At 41.4% G+C, this 27,102-nt stretch overlaps 1 protein-coding gene across 1 annotated transcript in view; it reads left to right on the forward strand.

Annotated features, from left to right (window-relative positions):
* Positions 1-22,028, forward strand: part of LOC142701471 (interleukin-34-like) — a 36,165-nt gene extending 14,137 nt beyond the window's left edge. The window contains exons 2-6 of the mRNA XM_075848142.1: positions 12,582-12,646; positions 12,905-12,999; positions 13,679-13,756; positions 15,883-16,044; positions 20,800-22,028. Coding sequence (XP_075704257.1) covers positions 12,613-12,646; positions 12,905-12,999; positions 13,679-13,756; positions 15,883-16,044; positions 20,800-21,012 — 582 coding nt within the window. The 5' untranslated portion in view covers positions 12,582-12,612 and the 3' untranslated portion in view covers positions 21,013-22,028. The remainder of the gene's footprint in view (positions 1-12,581; positions 12,647-12,904; positions 13,000-13,678; positions 13,757-15,882; positions 16,045-20,799) is intronic.
* The last annotated feature ends 5,074 nt before the right edge of the window (positions 22,029-27,102 follow it).

Raw genomic sequence — 27,102 nt, forward strand, 5'->3', positions numbered from 1 at the left:
ATAATTATATATGTACAGCTGGTATAAGTTATACATCTTCCTGTATATAGTGATATGGAGCATGCTGGTATAACCTGGGTATCTTCTGTATATAATTATATATGTACAGCTGGTATAAGTTATACATCTTCTTGTATATAGTGATATGGGGCATGCTGGTATAACCTGGGTATCTTCTGTATATAATTATATATGTACAGCTGGTATAAGTTATACATCTTCTTGTATATAGTGATATGGAGCATGCTGGTATAACCTGGGTATCTTCTGTGTATAATTATATATGTACAGCTGGTATAAGTTATACATCTTCTATATAGTGACATGGAGCATGCTGGTATAACCTGGGTATCTTCTGTATATAATTATATATGTACTGCTGGTATAAGTTACACATCTTCTTGTATATAGTGATATGGAGCATGCTGGTATAACCTGGGTATCTCCTGTATATAATTATATATATACAGCTGGTATAACCTGGGTATCTTCTGTATATAATTATATATATACAGCTGGTATAAGTTATACATCTTCTTGTATATAGTGATATGGAGCATGCTGGTATAACCTGGGTATCTCCTGTATATAATTATATATGTACAGCTGGTATAAGTTACACATCTTCTTGTATATAGTGATATGGAGCATGCTGGTATAACCTGGGTATCTCCTGTATATAATTATATATGTACAGCTGGTATAAGTTACACATCTTCTTGTATATAGTGATATGGAGCATGCTGGTATAACCTGGGTATCTTCTGTATATAATTATATATGTACAGCTGGTATAAGTTATACATCTTCCTGTATATAGTGATATGGAGCATGCTGGTATAACCTGGGTATCTTCTGTATATAATTATATATGTGCAGCTGGTATAAGTTATACATCTTCTTGTATATAGTGATATGGAGCATGCTGGTATAACCCGGGTATCTTCTGTATATAATTATATATGTACAGCTGGTATAAGTTATACATCTTCCTGTATATAGTGATATGGAGCATGCTGGTATAACCTGGGTATCTCCTGTATATAATTATATATGTACAGCTGGTATAAGTTATACATCTTCCTGTATATAGTGATATGGAGCATGCTGGTATAACCTGGGTATCTTCTGTATATAATTATATATGTACAGCTGGTATAAGTTATACATCTTCTTGTATATAGTGATATGGAGCATGCTGGTATAACCTGGGTATCTTCTGTATATAATTATATATGTACAGCTGGTATAAGTTATACATCTTCTTGTATATAGTGATATGGAGCATGCTGGTATAACCTGGGTATCTCCTGTATATAGTTATATATGTACAGCTGGTATAAGTTATACATCTTCTTGTATATAGTGATATGGAACATGCTGGTATAACCTGGGTATCTTCTGTATATAATTATATATGTACAGCTGGTATAAGTTATACATATTCCTGTATATAGTGATATGGAGCATGCTGGTATAACCTGGGTATCTTCTGTATATAATTATATATGTACAGCTGGTATAAGTTATACATCTTCCTGTATATAGTGATATGGAGCATGCTGGTATAACCTGGGTATCTCCTGTATATAGTTATATATGTACAGCTGGTATAAGTTATACATCTTCTTCTATATAGTGATATGGAACATGCTGGTATAACCTGGGTATCTTCTGTATGTAATTATATATGTACAGCTGGTATAAGTTATACATCTTCTTGTATATAGTGATATGGAGCATGCTGGTATAACCTGGGTATCTTCTGTATATAGTTATATATGTACAGCTGGTATAAGTTATACATCTTCTTGTATATAGTGATATGGAACATGCTGGTATAACCTGGGTATCTTCTGTATGTAATTATATATGTACAGCTGGTATAAGTTATACATCTTCCTGTATATAGTGATATGGAGCATGCTGGTATAACCTGGGTATCTTCTGTATGTAATTATATATGTACAGCTGGTATAAGTTATACATCTTCTTGTATATAGTGATATGGAGCATGGTGGTATAACCTGGGTATCTTCTGTATATAATTATATATGTACGGCTGGTATAAGTTATACATCTTCTTGTATATAGTGATATGGAGCATGCTGGTATAGCCTGGGTATCTTCTGTATATAATTATATATGTACGGCTGGTATAAGTTATACATCTTCCTGTATATAGTGATATGGAGCATGCTGGTATAACCTGGGTATCTTCTGTATATAATTATATATGTACGGCTGGTATAAGTTATACATCTTCCTGTATATAGTGATATGGAGCATGCTGGTATAACCTGGGTATCTTCTGTATATAATTATATATGTACAGCTGGTATAAGTTATACATCTTCTTGTATATAGTGATATGGAGCATGCTGGTATAACCTGGGTATCTTCTGTATATAATTATATATGTACAGCTGGTATAAGTTATACATCTTCTTGTATATAGTGATATGGAGCATGCTGGTATAACCTGGGTATCTTCTGTATATAATTATATATGTACGGCTGGTATAAGTTATACATCTTCCTGTATATAGTGATATGGAGCATGCTGGTATAACCTGGGTATCTTCTGTATATAATTATATATGTACAGCTGGTATAAGTTATACATCTTCCTGTATATAGTAATATGGAGCATGCTGGTATAACCTGGGTATCTCCTGTATATAGTTATATATGTACAGCTGGTATAAGTTATACATCTTCTTGTATATAGTGATATGGAACATGCTGGTATAACCTGGGTATCTTCTGTATATAATTATATATGTACAGCTGGTATAAGTTATACATATTCCTGTATATAGTGATATGGAGCATGCTGGTATAACCTGGGTATCTTCTGTATATAATTATATATGTACAGCTGGTATAAGTTATACATCTTCCTGTATATAGTGATATGGAGCATGCTGGTATAACCTGGGTATCTCCTGTATATAGTTATATATGTACAGCTGGTATAAGTTATACATCTTCTTGTATATAGTGATATGGAACATGCTGGTATAACCTGGGTATCTTCTGTATATAATTATATATGTACAGCTGGTATAAGTTATACATCTTCCTGTATATAGTGATATGGAGCATGCTGGTATAACCTGGGTATCTTCTGTATGTAATTATATATGTACAGCTGGTATAAGTTATACATCTTCTTGTATATAGTGATATGGAGCATGGTGGTATAACCTGGGTATCTTCTGTGTATAATTATATATGTACAGCTGGTATAAGTTATACATCTTCTTGTATATAGTGATATGGAGCATGCTGGTATAACCTGGGTATCTTCTGTATATAATTATATATGTACAGCTGGTATAAGTTATACATCTTCTTGTATATAGTGATATGGAGCATGCTGGTATAACCTGGGTATCTTCTGTGTATAATTATATATGTACAGCTGGTATAAGTTATACATCTTCTTGTATATAGTGATATGGAGCATGCTGGTATAACCTGGGTATCTTCTGTATATAATTATATATGTACAGCTGGTATAAGTTATACATCTTCTTGTATATAGTGATATGGAGCATGCTGGTATAGCCTGGGTATCTTCTGTATATAATTATATATGTACGGCTGGTATAAGTTATACATCTTCCTGTATATAGTGATATGGAGCATGCTGGTATAACCTGGGTATCTTCTGTATATAATTATATATGTACGGCTGGTATAAGTTATACATCTTCCTGTATATAGTGATATGGAGCATGCTGGTATAACCTGGGTATCTTCTGTATATAATTATATATGTACAGCTGGTATAAGTTATACATCTTCTTGTATATAGTGATATGGAGCATGCTGGTATAACCTGGGTATCTTCTGTATATAATTATATATGTACAGCTGGTATAAGTTATACATCTTCTTGTATATAGTGATATGGAGCATGCTGGTATAACCTGGGTATCTTCTGTATATAATTATATATGTACGGCTGGTATAAGTTATACATCTTCCTGTATATAGTGATATGGAGCATGCTGGTATAACCTGGGTATCTTCTGTATATAATTATATATGTACAGCTGGTATAAGTTATACATCTTCCTGTATATAGTAATATGGAGCATGCTGGTATAACCTGGGTATCTTCTGTATATAATTATATATGTGCAGCTGGTATAAGTTATACATCTTCTTGTATATAGTGATATGGAGCATGCTGGTATAACCTGGGTATCTTCTGTATATAATTATATATGTACAGCTGGTATAAGTTACACATCTTCCTGTATATAGTGATATGGAGCATGCTGGTATAACCTGGGTATCTTCTGTATATAATTATATATGTACCGCTGGTATAAGTTACACATCTTCTTGTATATAGTGATATGGAGCACGCTGGTATAACCTGGGTATCTTCTGTATATAATTATATATGTACAGCTGGTATAAGTTATATATCTTCTTGTATATAGTGATATGGAGCGTGCTGGTATAACCTGGGTATGTTCTGCATATAATTATATATGTACAGCTGGTATAAGTTATACATCTTCCTGTATATAGTGATATGGAGCGTGCTGGTATAACCTGGGTATCTTCTGTATATAATTATATATGTACAGCTGGTATAAGTTATACATCTTCTTGTATATAGTGATATGGAGCATGCTGGTATAACCTGGGTATCTTCTGTATATAATTATATATGTACAGCTGGTATAAGTTATACATCTTCCTGTATATAGTGATATGGAGCATGCTGGTATAACCTGGGTATCTTCTGTATATAATTATATATGTACAGCTGGTATAAGTTATACATCTTCTTGTATATAGTGATATGGAGCATGCTGGTATAACCTGGGTATCTTCTGTATATAATTATATATGTACAGCTGGTATAAGTTATACATCTTCCTGTATATAGTGATATGGAGCATGCTGGTATAACCTGGGTATCTTCTGTATATAATTATATATGTACAGCTGGTATAAGTTATACATCTTCTTGTATATAGTGATATGGAGCATGCTGGTATAACCTGTGTATCTCCTGTATATAATTATATATGTACAGCTGGTATAAGTTATACATCTTCCTGTATATAGTGATATGGGGCATGCTGGTATAACCTGGGTATCTTCTGTATATAATTATATATGTACAGCTGGTATAAGTTATACATCTTCTTGTATATAGTGATATGGAGCATGCTGGTATAACCTGGGTATCTTCTGTATATAATTATATATGTACAGCTGGTATAAGTTATACATCTTCTTGTATATAGTGATATGGAGCATGCTGGTATAACCTGGGTATCTTCTGTATATAATTATATATGTACAGCTGGTATAAGTTATACATCTTCCTGTATATAGTGATATGGAGCCTGCTGGTATAACCTGGGTATCTTCTGTATATAATTATATATGTACAGCTGGTATAAGTTATACATCTTCCTGTATATAGTGATATGGAGCATGCTGGTATAACCTGGGTATCTTCTGTATATAATTATATATGTACAGCTGGTATAAGTTATACATCTTCTTGTATATAGTAATATGGAGCATGCTGGTATAACCTGGGTATCTTCTGTATATAATTATATATGTACAGCTGGTATAAGTTATACATCTTCTTGTATATAGTAATATGGAGCATGCTGGTATAACCTGGGTATCTTCTGTATATAATTATATATGTACAGCTGGTATTAGTTACACATCTTCTTGTATATAATTATATGGAGCATGCTGGTATAACCTGGGTATCTTCTGTATATAATTATATATGTACAGCTGGTATAAGTTATACATCTTCCTGTATATAGTGATATGGAGCATGCTGGTATAACCTGGGTATCTCCTGTATATAATTATATATGTACAGCTGGTATAAGTTATACATCTTCTTGTATATAGTGATATGGAGCATGCTGGTATAACCTGGGTATCTTCTGTATATAATTATATATGTACAGCTGGTATAAGTTATACATCTTCTTGTATATAGTGATATGGAGCATGCTGGTATAACCTGGGTATCTTCTGTATATAATTATATATGTACAGCTGGTATAAGTTATACATCTTCCTGTATATAGTGATATGGAGCATGCTGGTATAACCTGGGTATCTCCTGTATATAATTATATATGTACAGCTGGTATAAGTTATACATCTTCTTGTATATAGTGATATGGAGCATGCTGGTATAACCTGGGTATCTTCTGTATATAATTATATATGTACAGCTGGTATAAGTTATACATCTTCTTGTATATAGTGATATGGAGCATGCTGGTATAACCTGGGTATCTCCTGTATATAATTATATATGTACAGCTGGTATAAGTTATACATCTTCTTGTATATAGTGATATGGAGCATGCTGGTATAACCTGGGTATCTTCTGTATATAATTATATATGTACAGCTGGTATAAGTTATACATCTTCTTGTATATAGTGATATGGAGCATGCTGGTATAACCTGGGTATCTTCTGTATATAATTATATATGTACAGCTGGTATAAGTTATACATCTTCTTGTATATAGTGATATGGAGCATGCTGGTATAACCTGGGTATCTTCTGTATATAATTATATATGTACAGCTGGTATAAGTTATACATCTTCTGTATATAGTGATATGGAGCATGCTGGTATAACCTGGGTATCTTCTGTATATAATTATATATGTACAGCTGGTATAAGTTATACATCTTCTTGTATATAGTGATATGGAGCATGCTGGTATAACCTGGGTATCTTCTGTATATAATTATATATGTACAGCTGGTATAAGTTATACATCTCCTTGTATATAGTGATATGGAGCATGCTGGTATAGCCTGGGTATCTTCTGTATATAATTATATATGTACAGCTGGTATAAGTTATACATCTTCTTGTATATAGTGATATGGAGCATGCTGGTATAACCTGGGTATCTCCTGTATATAATTATATATGTATAGCTGGTATAAGTTATACATCTTCCTGTATATAGTGATATGGAGCATGCTGGTATAACCTGGGTATCTCCTGTATATAATTATATATGTATAGCTGGTATAAGTTATACATCTTCCTGTATATAGTGATATGGAGCATGCTGGTATAACCTGGGTATCTCCTGTATATAATTATATATGTATAGCTGGTATAAGTTATACATCTTCCTGTATATAGTGATATGGAGCATGCTGGTATAACCTGGGTATCTTCTGTATATAATTATATATGTACAGCTGGTATAAGTTATACATATTCCTGTATATAGTGATATGGAGCATGCTGTTATAACCTGGGTATCTTCTGTATATAATTATATATGTATAGCTGGTATAAGTTATACATCTTCTTGTATATAGTGATATGGAGCATGCTGGTATAACCTGGGTATCTTCTGTATATAATTATATATGTACAGCTGGTATAAGTTATACATCTTCTTGTATATAGTGATATGGAGCATGCTGGTATAACCTGGGTATCCTGTATATAATTATATATGTATAGCTGGTATAAGTTATACATCTTCCTGTATATAGTGATATGGAGCATGCTGGTATAACCTGGGTATCTTCTGTATATAATTATATATGTACAGCTGGTATAAGTTATACATATTCCTGTATATAGTGATATGGAGCAGGCTGGTATAACCTGGGTATCTTCTGTATATAATTATATATGTATAGCTGGTATAAGTTATACATCTTCTTGTATATAGTGATATGGAGCATTCTGTTATAACCTGGGTATCTTCTGTATATAATTATATATGTACAGCTGGTATAAGTTATACATCTTCTTGTATATAGGGATATGGAGCATGCTGGTATAACCTGGGTATCTTCTGTATATAATTATATATGTACAGCTGGTATAAGTTATACATCTTCTTGTATATAGTGATATGGAGCATGATGGTATAACCTGGGTATCTTCTGTATATAATTATATATGTACAGCTGGTATAAGTTATACATCTTCTTGTATATAGTGATATGGAGCATGCTGGTATAACCTGGGTATCTTCTGTATATAATTATATATGTACAGCTGGTATAAGTTACACATCTTCTTGTATATAGTGATATGGAGCATGCTGGTATAACCTGGGTATCTTCTGTATATAATTATATATGTACAGCTGGTATAAGTTATACATCTTCTTGTATATAGTGATATGGAGCATGCTGGTATAACCTGGGTATCTCCTGTATATAATTATATATGTACAGCTGGTATAAGTTATACATCTTCTTGTATATAGTGATATGGAGCATGCTGGTATAACCTGGGTATCTTCTGTATATAATTATATATGTACAGCTGGTATAAGTTATACATCTTCCTGTATATAGTGATATGGAGCATGCTGGTATAACCTGGGTATCTTCTGTATATAATTATATATGTACAGCTGGTATAAGTTATACATCTTCTTGTATATAGTGATATGGAGCATGCTGGTATAACCTGGGTATCTTCTGTATATAATTATATATGTACAGCTGGTATAAGTTATACATCTTCTTGTATATAGTGATATGGAGCATGCTGGTATAACCTGGGTATCTTCTGCATATAATTATATATGTACAGCTGGTATAAGTTATACATCTTCTTGTATATAGTGATATGGAGCATGCTGGTATAACCTGGGTATCTTCGGTATATAATTATATATGTACAGCTGGTATAAGTTATACATCTTCCTGTATATAGTGATATGGAGCATGCTGGTATATCCTGGGTATCTTCTGTATATAATTATATATGTACAGCTGGTATAAGTTATACATCTTCTTGTATGTAGTGATATGGAGCATGCTGGTATAACCTGGGTATAGACTGTATATAATTATATATGTACAGCTGGTATAAGTTATACATCTCCCTGTATATAGTGATATGGAGCATGCTGGTATAACCTGGGTATCTCCTGTATATAATTATATATGTACAGCTGGTATAAGTTATACATCTTCCTGTATATAGTGATATGGAACATGCTGGTATAACCTGGGTATCTTCTGTATGTAATTATATATGTACAGCTGGTATAAGTTATACATCTTCCTGTATATAGTGATATGGAACATGCTGGTATAACCTGGGTATCTTCTGTATATAATTATATATGTACAGCTGGTATAAGTTATACATCTCCCTGTATATAGTGATATGGAGCATGCTGGTATAACCTGGGTATCTCCTGTATATAATTATATATGTACAGCTGGTATAAGTTATACATCTTCCTGTATATAGTGATATGGAACATGCTGGTATAACCTGGGTATCTCCTGTATATAATTATATATGTACAGCCGGTATAAGTTATACATCTTCTTGTATATAGTGATAAGGAACATGCTGGTTTAACCTGGGTATCTTCTGTATATAATTATATATGTACAGCTGGTATAAGTTATACATCTTCTTGTATATAGTGATATGGAGCATGCTGGTTTAACCTGGGTATCTTCTGTATATAATTATATATGTACAGCTGGTATAAGTTATACATCTTCTTGTATACAGTGATATGGAGCATGCTGGTATAACCTGGGTATCTTCTGTATATAATTATATATGTACAGCTGGTATAAGTTATACATCTTCTTGTATATAGTGATATGGAGCATGCTGGTTTAACCTGGGTATCTTCTGTATATAATTATATATGTACAGCTGGTATAAGTTATACATCTTCTTGTATATAATGATATGGAGCATGCTGGTATAACCTGGGTATCTCCTGTATATAATTATATATGTATAGCTGGTATAAGTTATACATCTTCCTGTATATAGTGATATGGAGCATGCTGGTATAACCTGGGTATCTTCTGTATATAATTATATATGTACAGCTGGTATAAGTTATACATCTTCCTGTATATAGTGATATGGAGCATGCTGGTATAACCTGGGTATCTTCTGTATATAATTATATATGTACAGCTGGTATAAGTTATACATCTTCTTGTATATAATGATATGGAGCATGCTGGTATAACCTGGGTATCTTCTGTATATATAATTATATATGTACAGCTGGTATAAGTTATACATCTTCTTGTATATAGTGATATGGAGCATGCTGGTATAACCTGGGTATCTTCTGTATATAATTATATATGTACATCTGGTATAAGTTATACATCTTCTTGTATATAGTGATATGGAGCATGCTGGTATAACCTGGGTATCTTCTGTATATAATTATATATGTACAGCTGGTATAAGTTATACATATTCCTGTATATAGTGATATGGAGCATGCTGGTATAACCTGGGTATCTCCTGTATATAATTATATATGTACTGCTGGTATAAGTTATACATCTTCTTGTATATAGTGATATGGAGCATGCTGGTATAACCTGGGTATCTTCTGTATATAATTATATATGTACAGCTGGTATAAGTTATACATATTCCTGTATATAGTGATATGGAGCATGCTGGTATAACCTGGGTATCTTCTGTATATAGTTATATATGTACAGCTGGTATAAGTTATACATCTTCCTGTATATAGTGATATGGAGCATGCTGGTATAACCTGGGTATCTTCTGTATATAATTATATATGTACAGCTGGTATAAGTTATACATCTTCTTGTATATAGTGATATGGAGCATGCTGGTGTAACCTGGGTATCTTCTGTATATAATTATATATGTACAGCTGGTATAAGTTATACATCTTCCTGTATATAGTGATATGGAGCATGCTGGTATAACACGGGTATCTTCTGTATATAATTATATATGTACAGCTGGTATAAGTTATACATCTTCTTGTATATAGTGATATGGAGCATGCTGGTATAACACGGGTATCTTCTGTATATAATTATATATGTACAGCTGGTATAAGTTATACATCTTCCTGTATATAGTGATATGGAGCATGCTGGTATAACCTGGGTATCTCCTGTGTATAATTATATATGTACAGCTGGTATAAGTTATACATCTTCCTGTATATAGTGATATGGAGCATGCTGGTATAACCTGGGTATCTCCTGTATATAATTATATATGTACAGCTGGTGTAAGTTATACATCTTCTTGTATATAGTGATATGGAGCATGCTGGTATAACCTGGGTATCTTCTGTATATAATTATATATGTACGGCTGGTATAAGTTATACATCTTCCTGTATATAGTGATATGGAGCATGCTGGTATAACCTGGGTATCTTCTGTATATAATTATATATGTACAGCTGGTATAAGTTATACATCTTCTTGTATATAGTGATATGGAGCATGCTGGTATAGCCTGGGTATCTCCTGTATATAATTATATATGTACAGCTGGTATAAGTTATACATCTTCTTGTATATAGTGATATGGAGCATGCTGGTATAACCTGGGTATCTCCTGTGTATAATTATATATGTACAGCTGGTATAAGTTATACATCTTCTTATATATAGTGATATGGAGCATGCTGGTATAACCTGGGTATCTTCTGTATATAATTATATATGTACAGCTGTTATAAGTTATACATCTTCTTGTATATAGTGATATGGAGCATGCTGGTATAACACGGGTATCTTCTGTATATAATTATATATGTACAGCTGGTATAAGTTATACATCTTCTTGTATATAGTGATATGGAGCATGCCGGTATAACCTGGGTATCTTCTGTATATAATTATATATGTACAGCTGGTATAAGTTATACATCTTCTTATATATAGTGATATGGAGCATGCTGGTATAACCTGGGTATCTTCTGTATATAATTATATATGTACAGCTGGTATAAGTTATACATCTTCTTGTATATAGTGATATGGAGCATGCTGGTATAACCTGGGTATCTTCTGTATATAATTATATATGTACAGCTGGTATAAGTTATACATCTTCCTGTATATAATGATATGGAGCATGCTGGTATAACCTGGGTATCTTCTGTATATAATTATATATGTACAGCTGGTATAAGTTATACATCTTCTTGTATATAGTGATATGGAGCACGCTGGTATAACCTGGGTATCTTCTGTGTATAATTATATATGTACAGCTGGTATAAGTTATACATCTTCCTGTATATAGTGATATGGAGCATGCTGGTATAACCTGGGTATCTCCTGTGTATAATTATATATGTACAGCTGGTATAAGTTATACATCTTCTTATATATAGTGATATGGAGCATGCTGGTATAACCTGGGTATCTTCTGTATATAATTATATATGTACAGCTGGTATAAGTTATACATCTTCTTATATATAGTGATATGGAGCATGCTGGTATAACCTGGGTATCTCCTGTATATAATTATATACCGTTACTTTTATATGTGTGAGTGCCTCTCTGACTGGATGCGGGGTCCAGACTGGGGGGGTGTACTTTGTACAGGGGGTCTGCACTGGGGGGGGGGTGTACTTTGTAGAGGGGGGTCTGACCTGGGGGGGGTTGTACTTTGTAGAGGGGGGTCTGCACGGAGTGGGGCACTGGGGGGGGGGGGGGGTGTACTTTGTACAGGGTGGTCCGCACTTGTTTTAGTTTCACTTTTCTTTCCCCTGCAGATTTTGGGTGGTCTGGAGACGTGTGAGCAGGATGTCCGCTCTGAGGGGCGTCGTCTTCTTCCTCTGTGAGTATTTGTGTCCTCTGATGTCGCCCCCTCCCCGGTACTCCGGACCCTTCATGTGGGGGCCCCACGTCACACAATTCTTCATGAAGCTGATAAGTCCAGTGGCCCACGGCTGATTGGTCAGGATTTCTCCCACAATTCCCTGCTCTGCATCACTCCCCTGTATGGGAGGAGCCTATAGTTCTGTTCATCCTGAGCCTCCAGATTCATGAAAAGAATGTCAGAACTGCAGTGAAGACTGACACTTGTGTATTGCAGGTGTGCTGGGGAGGACGGCGGTGATTTTGGACGAGTGTCGGATCATAGAACTGATAAGTCGTAAACTGATGATTGAAAACCGCGTCATGTACCTGGTGAGTCTGAAGCCGCCGCCGGACCCCGGTGATTGTATGTCATCCACTCCCAGCTGGATGGGCCTGAGTGACAGGCGGGGGGGACGGGTCACATAGTCATAAGTAAGTACACCCCGTGTGAAGACCTTATCTGCTCCGCAGTCACATTGAAATAATTATTTATTAGCTACAAATGTCACAGATATTTAATAAGTAAGTGCCCCCCACATGTACCACCACCACCACTAGAGGGAGCTGAGATTAGACGAGCTACGGCAGATCCGGTGTCATGGCGAGGACGTTCTAGAGACGCTGCACACATGACATCTACATGGGAGGAGACTACCGCTGCCAGGAGGAACAACAGAGCAAGGGCTTATTCAGAGGACGGTGCTATACGAGGTTTTTATTGTGGGATTACTCCTGTGACTGCGGCGCGGACGTGATTACCACTTTACACGGGGGGCACGGACTTCCCCACATAACTGTATTATTGATACGGCTGGAAATATCCAGAACTGCGAGCGGCTGAAGGTCACATGACAGAGGTGTGGGGGGGGTGTATCCGCCATATTACCGCTTTCTGGCCACGCCTCTATTCCTGTAATAACACAAGATGACAGTGGGCGGTGATGAATATGGCGCAGGGTCCTAGTGACGGACTCGTGATATTAACCATCTTCCCGGCTTCTCGTTGCAGCGCGACTTCTTCCCGATAGATTATCAGCTGCCTGTGAAGTACGAGGAGATCCTGCGCTGTCAGAACGTCACCAGCCTGGTATAACTCCGCCGCCTCCTGCCAATGTTACGTGTTATATCATGTGTGTCCTGTCGCCCGGCGGCACAAGGTGGAGACTTACCCCCTGTAGTGTGGTCAGGGCAGCCGGGAGACTGATGTCAGACTGGGGTCCCCCAGAAGAGACGACCCCGGGGCCCCGCTCCCTCCATACAGGACACGGCCGCTGCTAATTGTTGGGATCATCAATCAGATCTGATCGATTATCACTGACTCCTCCCACAAGAAATAGACCCGAGTGGCGGCTGATCGGCTCCATGTAGGGTCGTCTTCTGCTGGATCATTGGGGCCAATAATGTGTCAGAGCCGGGGCCCCCAGAGATCCTATAGTGCCCTGGGCGGCTGACAACATGGAGAACAATCTGTAAGCTGACTCTTCATCCGGGGTGTTTGTTCCGGACGTGGCGGGAAGTCTCGGACATGGACAGCGAAGACGCCGCATCTTCCCCCGTTCCGAGACGCAACTAAATTCTGCCCCCTGGAGCGCCCGATACAGCGAAGACTTAGGAGCCTCAAACACCAGCGTGTTCAGTCCGTACGTCGGCCGCTTTTCCCGGACCGAACACACAGCAGGGAGCCGGGCGCCTGGTCTCATAGTTATCTGTCACGCTACGTGTCCCTGCCTCTCCGCGGGACTATTGTCCCGTACTGAAAACACGATTACAGATCACTATGACGCTAGAAGCGCGGCTCCCTGCAGTGCGTTCGGTCCGGGAAATGCGGGCGACGTACTGAGCGTATATCACGGACCAGACACGCTCGTGTGCGAGGCTCCTTATCCCTCTCCCTTCTGGCCCGACAAATCCCTGACATTATTAGGACGTTTTCAGCAGTTAGTGGAGATCCGGGACTGTGCGGACCTGAGGAGACTGTCAGCATGGAGGTGACCGCTACCTACCAGGCTACCGCTCTCCCTGAAGAGATTTTTTCATAATCAAAATTTTTTATTATGAGTTTTCTAATTACAAACCGATGAAAGAACAAATGTCCACGAGAAAAAATCTTCATAGAGCGATAATAATAATCGTACAAACGAGCAAAACCGTGCGCTGGAAAGATGAGGGACGAACGGAACGTCACGATGTCTCCGCATAAAACCGCAGCAAAATACGTAATAAAACAGGCGCCGCGCAAAACTAGAAACGACCAATAGAAAATGGGCATAAGAGCGGGGTAGAGCGCTCGGGTGTCCACATGAGGGTCACTATATCCGGTGGGCATCGTTTTTAGTGCGTACAGGACAATGAAATCTTAGGTCACCCGTGTAGCGGAATGTGGATCATGAAGACCACGTGACACGGCCATGAGACTCTATAAAGAAGATCCTCCACGGCCACAGACTCTCTAATAACGTCCGTACCAGTCCCTACTTTATACCCACTAGGGGACCAGGGATCAAGGACAGTAGTGTAACCCTCAGAGCCCACAATGGGCATAGAGATGGGAAACGGCCGCCAGGAAGATGGTAGACCGGACAGGAGGCCGTATCTCTCCGCAGCGCCAGCACGTGACCGACACCTCTGTTTTTTACGGCCGTTCTTGAATCAATAAAAAACGGCTCCAGAAGGGACATGCGCTCCTTTTTACGGGGCCTTTTTCCCCATTGAAATCAATGGCCAGATGTTTGGAGGCGTTCTGCTTCTGTTTTTTCAGCTGTTTTCCGGGGCGTTTATGGCCTGAAAAATGGCTGAAAATAAGTTGTGTGAACATACCCTTATAGTCCGATTACACACAGGAGGCGGGCATGACCGAGTCTTAAAGGGCCAGCACATCAAAAAATATACCTGCTGTCCTGCTTTCACCACAGGGGTAAATTCACATGTATCGTATGTCGCACGTCTTGTGTCTTAGGCCGGGTTCACACGAGGTCATTACGTCCGTAATGGACGGAACGTATTTCGGCCACAAGTCCCGGACCGAACACACTGCAGGGAGCCGGGCATCATAGTTATGTACAACGCTAGGAGTCCCGTGTCGCGCGTCCCGTGTGTTAGTCTCTCGTCTATCGTGTTTGATGTCGCACGTCTCGTGTCTTTTCGCACGTCTGTCGTTTTTTTCCGTTATTTCTGTATTTTTCGGATTACATCCAATGAATGTCTTTCCTGCAGATCAATGAAGGGATCACGGTGAAGGAGTTGCGCTTCCTGTGGGGCATCGTCAATGACAACGTGCTGCTGAGCATACGGAGCGCGCTACCCCAGAAACACCCCTCCCGCTCCTACATCAACGATCTGAAGGAAATATTTAAACTGCTGCATCTGGACGCTCAGGTACAACAAATGCGTCACTGGATGTCCATGAACTAAAGGGGAACTCCACCCAACACTCGTTATACAGAGTTCTGCAATGTCAGGATGTGTCATATGCTGCGGGAGATCACAGATGACCCACTGACCTAGATCTCCCGTGTCTTAAAATGCAGCTCTGGATGTCACTGGAGTATAATACATGATGTAATAGCAGAATTGTGGCTGCAGCTCTGTATGTGACTGGAGTATAAGGCATGATGTAACAAAATTGCGGCTGCAGCTCTGAATGTGACTGGAGTATAAGGCATGATGTAACAAAATTGCAGCTGCAGCTCTGAATGTGACTGGAGTATAAGGCATGATGTAACAAAATTGCAGCTGCAGCTCTGAATGTGACTGGAGTATAAGGGTGAGTTCACACTGAGTTTTTCCAAACGGAATTTTGAGGCAGATTTTCCTCTCCCTGCACGCCGATTTTCACAGCATTTTTCGCCCGCGGACATTGAGCGCCACGGGCATAAAACGCTGCGAAATACGCTTTCCCTGCCTCCCATTGATGTCAATGGGAGGTCAGAGCAGTAAACGCCCAAAGATAGGCCATTTCCATCTTTTCCAGCTCGCGGGGAAAAAAACGCCTCCGCCTCCCATTGAAATCCATAGGAGGCATTTTTGGCCGTTTTTTTGGCGTGGTTTCCGCGTCAAAATACTCAGTGTGAACTGGCCCTAAGACATGATGTAATAGCAGAATTGTGGCTGCAGTCCTGGATGTGACTGGAGGGTGAGGTGATGTAACAGCAGATTTGTGGCTGCAGTCCTGGATGTGACTGGAGGATGAGGTGATGTAACAGCAGATTTGTGGCTGCAGTTCTGGATGTGACTGGAGGGTGAGGTGATGTAACAGCAGATTTGTGGCTGCAGCCCTGGATGTGACTGGAGGATGAGGTGATGTAATAGCAGATTTGTGGCTGCAGTCCTGGATATGACTGGAGGATGAGGTGATGTAATAGCAGATTTGTGGCTGCAGTTCTGGATGTGACTGGAGGATGAGGTGATGTAATAGCAGATTTGTGGCTGCAGCTCTGGATGTGACTGGAGGATGAGGTGATGTAACAGCAGATTTGTGGCTGCAGTTCTGGATGTGACTGGAGGGTGAGGTGATGTAATAGCAGATTTGTGGCTGCAGTTCTGGATGTGACTGGAGGGTGAGGTGATGTAATAGCAGATTTGTGGCTGCAGTCCTGGATATGACTGGAGGATGAGGTGATGTAACAGCAGATTTGTGGCTGCAGTTCTGGATGTGACTGGAGGATGAGGTGATGTAACAGCAGATTTGTGGCTGCAGTTCTGGATGTGACTGGAGGATGAGGTGATGTAATAGCAGATTTGTGGCTGCAGCTCTGGATGTGACTGGAGGATGAGGTGATGTAACAGCAGATTTGTGGCTGCAGTTCTGGATGTGACTGGAGGGTGAGGTGATGTAATAGCAGATTTGTGGCTGCAGTTCTGGATGTGACTGGAGGGTGAGGTGATGTAATAGCAGATTTGTGGCTGCAGTCCTGGATATGACTGGAGGATGAGGTGATGTAACAGCAGATTTGTGGCTGCAGTTCTGGATGTGACTGGAGGATGAGGTGATGTAACAGCAGATTTGTGGCTGCAGTTCTGGATGTGACTGGAGGGTGAGGTGATGTAATAGCAGATTTGTGGCTGCAGTTCTGGATGTGACTGGAGGATGAGGTGATGTAATAGCAGATTTGTGGCTGCAGCTCTGGATGTGACTGGAGGATGAGGTGATGTAACAGCAGATTTGTGGCTGCAGTTCTGGATGTGACTGGAGGGTGAGGTGATGTAATAGCAGATTTGTGGCTGCAGTTCTGGATGTGACTGGAGGGTGAGGTGATGTAATAGCAGATTTGTGGCTGCAGTCCTGGATATGACTGGAGGATGAGGTGATGTAATAGCAGATTTGTGGCTGCAGTTCTGGATGTGACTGGAGGATGAGGTGATGTAATAGCAGATTTGTGGCTGCAGCTCTGGATGTGACTGGAGGATGAGGTGATGTAACAGCAGATTTGTGGCTGCAGTTCTGGATGTGACTGGAGGATGAGGTGATGTAATAGCAGATTTGTGGCTGCAGTTCTGGATGTGACTGGAGGATGAGGTGATGTAATAGCAGATTTGTGGCTGCAGTTCTGGATGTGACTGGAGGGTGAGGTGATGTAATAGCAGATTTGTGGCTGCAGTTCTGGATGTGACTGGAGGATGAGGTGATGTAATAGCAGATTTGTGGCTGCAGCTCTGGATGTGACTGGAGGATGAGGTGATGTAACAGCAGATTTGTGGCTGCAGTTCTGGATGTGACTGGAGGGTGAGGTGATGTAATAGCAGATTTGTGGCTGCAGCCCTGGATGTGACTGGAGGGTGAGGTGATGTAATAGCAGATTTGTGGCTGCAGTTCTGGATGTGACTGGAGGATGAGGTGATGTAACAGCAGATTTGTGGCTGCAGTTCTGGATGTGACTGGAGGGTGAGGTGATGTAATAGCAGATTTGTGGCTGCAGTTCTGGATGTGACTGGAGGATGAGGTGATGTAATAGCAGATTTGTGGCTGCAGCTCTGGATGTGACTGGAGGATGAGGTGATGTAACAGCAGATTTGTGGCTGCAGTTCTGGATGTGACTGGAGGGTGAGGTGATGTAATAGCAGATTTGTGGCTGCAGTTCTGGATGTGACTGGAGGGTGAGGTGATGTAATAGCAGATTTGTGGCTGCAGTCCTGGATATGACTGGAGGATGAGGTGATGTAATAGCAGATTTGTGGCTGCAGCTCTGGAGGTGACTGGAGGATGAGTTGATGTAACAGCAGAATTGCGGCTGCAGCTCTAGATGTGACTGGTGGGTGAGGTGATGTAACAGCAGATTTGTGGCTGCAGCCCTGGATGTGACTGGAGGATGAGGTGATGTAATAGCAGATTTGTGGCTGCAGCCCTGGATGTGACTGGAGGGTGAGGTGATGTAATAGCAGATTTGTGGCTGCAGCTCTGGATGTGACTGGAGGATGAGGTGATGTAACAGCAGATTTGTGGCTGCAGCCCTGGATGTGACTGGAGGATGAGGTGATGTAATAGCAGATTTGTGGCTGCAGCCCTGGATGTGACTGGAGGGTGAGGTGATGTAATAGCAGATTTGTGGCTGCAGCTCTGGATGTGACTGGAGGGTGAGGTGATGTAATAGCAGATTTGTGGCTGCAGTTCTGGATGTGACTGGAGGGTGAGGTGATGTAATAGCAGATTTGTGGCTGCAGCTCTGGATGTGACTGGAGGATGAGGTGATGTAATAGCAGATTTGTGGCTGCAGCTCTGGATGTGACTGGAGGGTGAGGTGATGTAACAGCAGATTTGTGGCTGCAGTTCTGGATGTGACTGGAGGGTGAGGTGATGTAATAGCAGATTTGTGGCTGCAGCCCTGGATGTGACTGGAGGATGAGGTGATGTAATAGCAGATTTGTGGCTGCAGCTCTGGATGTGACTGGAGGATGAGGTGATGTAATAGCAGATTTGTGGCTGCAGCTCTGGATGTGACTGGAGGATGAGGTGATGTAATAGCAGATTTGTGGCTGCAGCCCTGGATGTGACTGGAGGATGAGGTGATGTAACAGCAGATTTGTGGCTGCAGCTCTGGATGTGACTGGAGGATGAGGTGATGTAACAGCAGATTTGTGGCTGCAGCTCTGGATGTGACTGGAGGGTGAGGTGATGTAACAGCAGATTTGTGGCTGCCGCCCTGGATGTGACTGGAGGGTGAGGTGATGTAACAGCAGATTTGTGGCTGCCGCTCTGGATGTGACTGGAGGATGAGGTGATGTAACAGCAGATTTGTGGCTGCAGCTCTGGATGTGACTGGAGGGTGAGGTGATGTAACAGCAGATTTGTGGCTGCAGCTCTGGAGGTGACTGGAGGATGAGTTGATGTAACAGCAGAATTGCGGCTGCAGCTCTAGATGTGACTGGTGGGTGAGGTGATGTAACAGCAGATTTGTGGCTGCAGCCCTGGAGGTGACTGGAGGGTGGTGATGTAACAGCAGATTTGTGGCTGCAGCTCTGGATGTGACTGGAGGGTGAGGTGATGTAACTCCGGTGCGTGTTCTGGGTGGAGCTCCTCTTTCATGTGTCGGTCTCACATTATATAATTCTGTTTTTTGTCTCATTCTGACGGCAGCTGATGTGATGTTTTGTGGCTCATGCATGGCTCACTAACCCGCGCTTGTCCCGCCTAAGACTCCGCTCAGCCGCCATGTTTGTGGGTGGTGCCTTATAACAAGGTGAGGTCATCTTATAAATCTCATCATATAAAGCACGTCCGAGTACACAGTCCTTGTCCCCGAGATCTCCATGTCAGCAGATCTATGGTGGTGGACAGACTGCTGGGTAGGCTACTATTGTAAACACTACATCTACCACAATGCACTGCTGCAGACCATTTTCTGTCCAAAGCAGCAGGGGCGGCAGCATGAGAACTGGCAGGATTGTAACTGCAGCTCTAAATGCGACCAGAGTATAAGACATGATATAACAGCAGAACAGTGACTGCAGCTCTGGCTGTGACTGGAGGATGACCTGATGTAACAGCAGACTAGTGACCGCAGCTCTGGCTGTGACTGGAGGATGACCTGATGTAAAAGCAGACTAGTGACCGCAGCTCTGGCTGTGACTGGAGGATGGCCTGATGCTCCTCAGCTAGGTGCGCACCTTCTGATCGCTTTGTCCCGTCTCTTGTAGCCGGAGCTGAGTGACGTCATCCAGGATGTTCTGCAGCGACTGTGGACCCCAGGAAACAAAGTGAAAGGCGTCGCTCCGAAGTTTCTGCTGGACGACTGCGTTAGAGTGCTGGACGTCTTGTACCGGGAGGAATGTGACCGCTGTCTGCCCAGCGCCGCTCCGGAGGACGTGCTCTGCCCTAATGGAACCGCTCCAGGCGAGGCCGCCCTGTGAGAGGGAATAGCCGGAGTCTAGGATTCACCTTATTGCAGGAGTCCCCCCTAATCTGACTGGTGAACGGACGGGGCTCCATCTCACCCCGACTGCTGGGACCCTACAACCAGGTCCAGGAGGAAGGAACGGGCGAGTCCCGGGCTCTCCAGCTGCCGGTGTATATAGATGAGACACTGCCCAGACCTGGTTACCCCCCACCTGTAATAATGACGTCACCTGTATAATGGGAGAGCTCCGCCTCCATGTATGACGTCATTGTCCGTGTTCTCGTAGGACCCTGGAGGAAGGTTCTGCTCACGCTGGCGTCGTGGCTTCCATTTTTACAGGTGGATATGTCGGATCGGTTCTGATCCATTGTCTTTAGTCAGAGCCGGATGTAGCGGGCAGATTGTGGTGACGTCAAAGGGCAGCACCAGCAATGAGGGCATCAGAGCCAGTGCCAAGCAGGCGACCCCTCCCCCACTGTGATCCCAAACTTGGCTGACCATGAGGAGAGCACAGCTATAGTGGAGGTTCCCCATAATAATGCTCTCCCCTCGTGTAGTCCAGTGGACCTCATGGGGTCCGGCCGCAGAGCGTCCACATCACGACATTGTGGAGACGGAGCAGCGACTACAACACAACCCGCCCTTCAAATCTCATCATCCTGGAACACGGGGCCGGAGCTGAGCCATAGTTTGCCTTCCCTTCCTATTCGCAGTATTAATATGAAACAGGGGGAAACGTTTGGACTAAAAGTAACGCTCGTCCGTGATCAGCAGATCGTTGTACGGAGGACTTGTCCTAATTTTATAGCAGATTACATTTTTGATACTTCCTGCGTCTGGTCCTGAGTTCTTGCTTCTTCCTCAAGCCAAATCCGTCCGTTATCTGCTGTGTACTGCCCCTCCCATTATACAGGTCACATACAGAATAACTCTATAAACAGCAGAATAGTGAGTACAGCTCTGGAGTATAATACAGGATGTAACTCCGGATCAGTACAGGATAAGTAATGTAATGTATGTACACAGTGACTCCACCAGCAGAATAGTGAGTACAGCTCTGGAGTATAATACAGGATGTAACTCCGGATCAGTACAGGATAAGTAATGTAATGTATGTACACAGTGACTCCACCAGCAGAATAGTGAGTGCAGCTCTGGAGTATAATACAGGATGTAACTCAGGATCAGTACAGGAGAAGTAATGTAATGTATGTACACAGAGACTCCACCAGCAGAATAGTGAGTGCAGCTCTGGAGTATAATACAGGATATAACTCAGGATCAGTACAGGATAAGTAATGTAATGTATGTACACAGTGACTCCACCAGCAGAATAGTGAGTGCAGCTCTGGAGTATAATACAGGATATAACTCAGGATCAGTACAGGATAAGTAATGTAATGTATGTACACAGTGACTCCACCAGCAGAATAGTGAGTGCAGCTCTGGAGTATAATACAGGATGTAACTCGGGATCAGTACAGGATAAGTAATGTAATGTATGTACACAGTGACTCCACCAGCAGAATAGTGAGTGCAGCTCTGGAGTATAATACAGGATGTAACTCAGGATCAGTACAGGATAAGTAATGTAATGTATGTACACACTGACTCCACCAGCAGAATAGTGAGTACAGCTCTGGAGTATAATACAGGATGTAACTCAGGGTCAGTACAGGATAAGTAATGTAATTTATCTACACAGTGACCACCGGCAGAATAGTGAGTGCAGCTCTGGAGTATAATACAGGATAACACACCAGAGCCCGGTTACTGCATTGAGCTCTTGTTTTTTAGGCTCTGTAAATAGTTTTCTATGTAAATGAAGCTCCGTGTTTGTCCCACCATTAAATATCATTAGAAATGAGGAGCAGCGCAGAGATTTGCCTTTTCCATGAAGGAAGGAGCAGAGACTTTGCAGAGACTTGGCGGTATAGCTCAGGGACAGTAAGAGGGGATTATATAGAGGGCGAGCAGCACAGATTAGCAGCAGCATCAGGGGGAGGTATTTGTATATGGTAGAAACACTGAATATGACATTAAGAACTATTAACAGGACTTTTGGTATAAAAATATTTGTTTTAATCGCTGTATAAATGAAAAGTTTTGCTACTTTCTATTGGCCTTTCTTTTTCAATTTCTTCCCGTTTTCAAGATCTGTTTGCTGTCAGTGAATGAAAACTCGTTTGCATTCAGAGACTGCAAACCTGTATATTCCTTGTCCTGCTCTGCCCTGTAACCAGTCTAGGTAATGCTCTGTGAGCTAAAAAGCCAGGACTCCAGGGATTAAACTTAATTTCCATAAAACCGTAAGGAAAAGAAAGCTGCCCCTGAGCAGCTGTGGCCCCCGGCCCCCTATGCACAAGGTGTATAACAATGATGCAGGCTCAGGTGTCCTGTTATCAGTACCTGGTGGGACGAGGCGGGCCACTGGGTGGGTCTAGGAGGGTGGGAGTGGAGCTGGGGCCCTTTGTGTGTTACCTGAGGGCCAGTGACATAACTACCGCGGTAGCAGCCGTAGCGGCTGCTATGACGCACCCGCGGCTTGACGGGGCCTGTGCTGCTGGCCGACACCCCCCCCCCCCATATGCCCCGAAACAGACACCCTCATGCCCGGGGGCGTCGTTGGCACCAGAGAGGGCTAGTGATAGCCACCCCCTCTTGCAGTAATTGTACCTGCGTCTATAGCACACAGGTACAAATACATGCATTACCGCTGAATGGCCCCTTACAATGACGCTGATTGGCAGGGAAAAATGACTTGTCCGGCCAATCAGCGCCTTTCAATGACACGCCGCTTGCGTCGTTCAGCTCCAGCAGACCAGCTCAGAAGAGAGATCTGCATTGCCGCTGGACGGCGCGGGAACAGGATCATGTGAGTATGCAAAGTGTTTTTTTTTTTTTTCTAATAAAACGGTGTGGCATTATCTCCGGGGGGAGTCTATATGTGGGGATTTGGGCAACTATCTACTGGGGGGTCTATATGTGGGGCACTATCCACTGGGGGGTCTATATGTGCGGATGTGGGGCACTATATACAGAGGTGGGCTATAGGTAAAGCACTATCTGTACAGGAGCTATTTGTAGGGCACTACGTATAGGGGTGGGCTATATGTGGGACACTATATACAGGGGTGGGTTACCAGCTACAGGGGGCTATATGTAGGGCACTATATACAGGGGGTCTATATGTGAGGTACGATCTACAGAGGTGGGCTATATGTGGAGCACTATTTATAGGGGGAGCTACTTGAAGGGAACTATCTACAGGTGTGGACTATATGTGGGACACTATATATAGGGGTGGGTTACCTGTGGGGCACTATCTACAGGGGTGGGCTATATGTGAGGCACGATCTACAGAGGTGGGCTATATGTAGAGCACTATCTATAGGGGAAGCTATATGTAGGGCAGCACGGTGGTTAGCACTATTGCCTTGCAGCTCTGGAGTCCATATGTGGGCACGATCTACAGAGGGCTGTATGTGGGGCACGATCTACAGAGGCTCTATGAGGGTCATTATCTACAGGGGGCTATGGGGGCACTATCTACAGGTGGCTCAGTGTGTGTGTGGGACACAGTGTATGGTACTATTATAATCACGGACAGTGTATGGCGCTATTAAGTTATGTTCACACGGCCTATTTTCGGCCCATAAACCCCCGAAAAACGGCCAAAAAATCGGAAGCAGAACGCCTCCAAACATCTGCGCATTGATTTCAATGGGAAAACGGCGTTCTGTTCCAACAGAGTGTTTTTTTTTTTACAGTGCAGGACACTGCTTGGGACGTTTTTGGAGCCGTTTTCCATGGACTCTAGTGAAAAAAGCTCCAAAAACTGCTGTAAAAAACGATGCGAAAATCACGAGTGGCACAAAAAAGTCTGAAAATCAGGAGCTGTTTTCTCTTGAAAACAGCTCCGTATTTTGAAACGTTTTTGATCACTGCGTGTGAACATACCCCAATAGTTAGAGGTGCAATGTATGGTACTATTATAATCAGGGACAGCGTATGGTGCTATTATAATTAGAGGTGCAGTGTATGGCGCTTTATTATATTTAGAGGTGTTGAGAATTTTAACCTCGTTTATAGGTGCAGAAATGTTTTAAAAGTGAGATGAAGACATCTGAGCGGAAAACTGCAGAAATGGGTCGTGACCGGAAGAAATCCATCATAGAGGTTTGGGCCAGAGGGAGAAGAAAAGAACTAGAATCTGAGACGTCACTTAATGTAGTGCTGTATATATGTACTGAGCTTGGTTCTAGTGCTGTATATACATGTACTGAGCTTGGTTCTAGTGCTGTATATATGTACTGAGCTTGGTTCTAGTGCTGTATATATGTACTGAGCTTGGTTCTAGTGCTGTATATATGTACTGAGCTTGGTTCTGGTGCTGTATATATGTACTGAGCTTGGTTCTAGTGCTGTATATATGTACTGAGCTTGGTTCTAGTGCTGTATATATGTACTGAGCGCCGTTCTGGTGATGTATATATGTAGTGAGCTTTGTTCTGGTGCTGTATATACATGTACTGAGCTTGGTTCTAGTGCTGTATATATGTACTGAGCTTTGTTCTGGTGCTGTATATATGTACTGAGCTTGGTTCTAGTGCTGTATATATGTAGTGAGCTTTGTTCTGGTGCTGTATATACATGTACTGAGCTTGGTTCTAGTGCTGTATATACATGTACTGAGCTTGGTTCTAGTGCTGTATATATGTACTGAGCTTTGTTCTGGTGCTGTATATATGTACTGAGCTTGGTTCTAGTGCTGTATATATGTACTGAGCGCCGTTCTAGTGCTGTATATATGTACTGAGCTTGGTTCTAGTGCTGTATATATGTACTGAGCTTGGTTCTAGTGCTGTATATATGTACTGAGCTTGGTTCTAGTGCTGTATATATGTACTGAGCGCCGTTCTAGTGCTGTATATATGTAGTGAGCTTTGTTCTGGTGCTGTATATACATGTACTGAGCTTGGTTCTAGTGCTGTATATATGTACTGAGCTTGGTTCTAGTGCTGTATATATGTACTGAGCTTGGTTCTGGTGCTGTATATATGTACTGAGCGCCGTTCTAGTGCTGTATATATGTACTGAGCGCCGTTCTAGTGCTGTATATATGTACTGAGCGCCGTTCTAGTGCTGTATATATGTACTGAGCTTGGTTCTAGTGCTGTATATATGTACTGAGCTTGGTTCTAGTGCTGTATATATGTACTGAGCTTGGTTCTAGTGCTGTATATATGTACTGAGCTTGGTTCTAGTGCTGTATATATGTACTGAGCTTGGTTCTAGTGCTGTATATATGTAGTGAGCTTTGTTCTGGTGCTGTATATACATGTACTGAGCTTGGTTCTAGTGCTGTATATACATGTACTGAGCTTGGTTCTAGTGCTGTATATATGTACTGAGCGCCGTTCTGGTGATGTATATATGTAGTGAGCTCTGTTCTGGTGCTGTATATACATGTACTGAGCTTGGTTCTAGTGCTGTATATACATGTACTGAGCTTGGTTCTAGTGCTGTATATATGTACTGAGCTTGGTTCTGGTGCTGCATGTATGTATATATGTACTAAGCTTGGTTCCGATGTTATATACATGTCAGAGCTTTGTTATAGTGCTGTATATATGTACTGAGCTTGGTTCTGGTGCTGTATATATGTACTGAGCTTGGTTCTAGTGCTGTATATATGTACTGAGCTTGGTTCTAGTGCTGTATATATGTACTGAGCTTGGTTCTAGTGCTGTATATATGTACTGAGCTTGGTTCTAGTGCTGTATATATGTACTGAGCTTGGTTCTAGTGCTGTATATATGTACTGAGCTTGGTTCTGGTGCTGTATATATGTACTGAGCTTGGTTCTAGTGCTGTATATATGTACTGAGCGCCGTTCTAGTGCTGTATATATGTACTGAGCTTGGTTCTAGTGCTGTATATATGTACTGAGCGCCGTTCTGGTGATGTATATATGTAGTGAGCTTTGTTCTGGTGCTGTATATACATGTACTGAGCTTGGTTCTAGTGCTGTATATACATGTACTGAGCTTGGTTCTAGTGCTGTATATATGTACTGAGCTTGGTTCTGGTGCTGCATGTA

The sequence above is a fragment of the Rhinoderma darwinii genome, unplaced genomic scaffold (genome assembly GCF_050947455.1).
Source record: "Rhinoderma darwinii isolate aRhiDar2 unplaced genomic scaffold, aRhiDar2.hap1 Scaffold_2051, whole genome shotgun sequence".
NCBI lineage: Eukaryota > Metazoa > Chordata > Amphibia > Anura > Rhinodermatidae > Rhinoderma > Rhinoderma darwinii.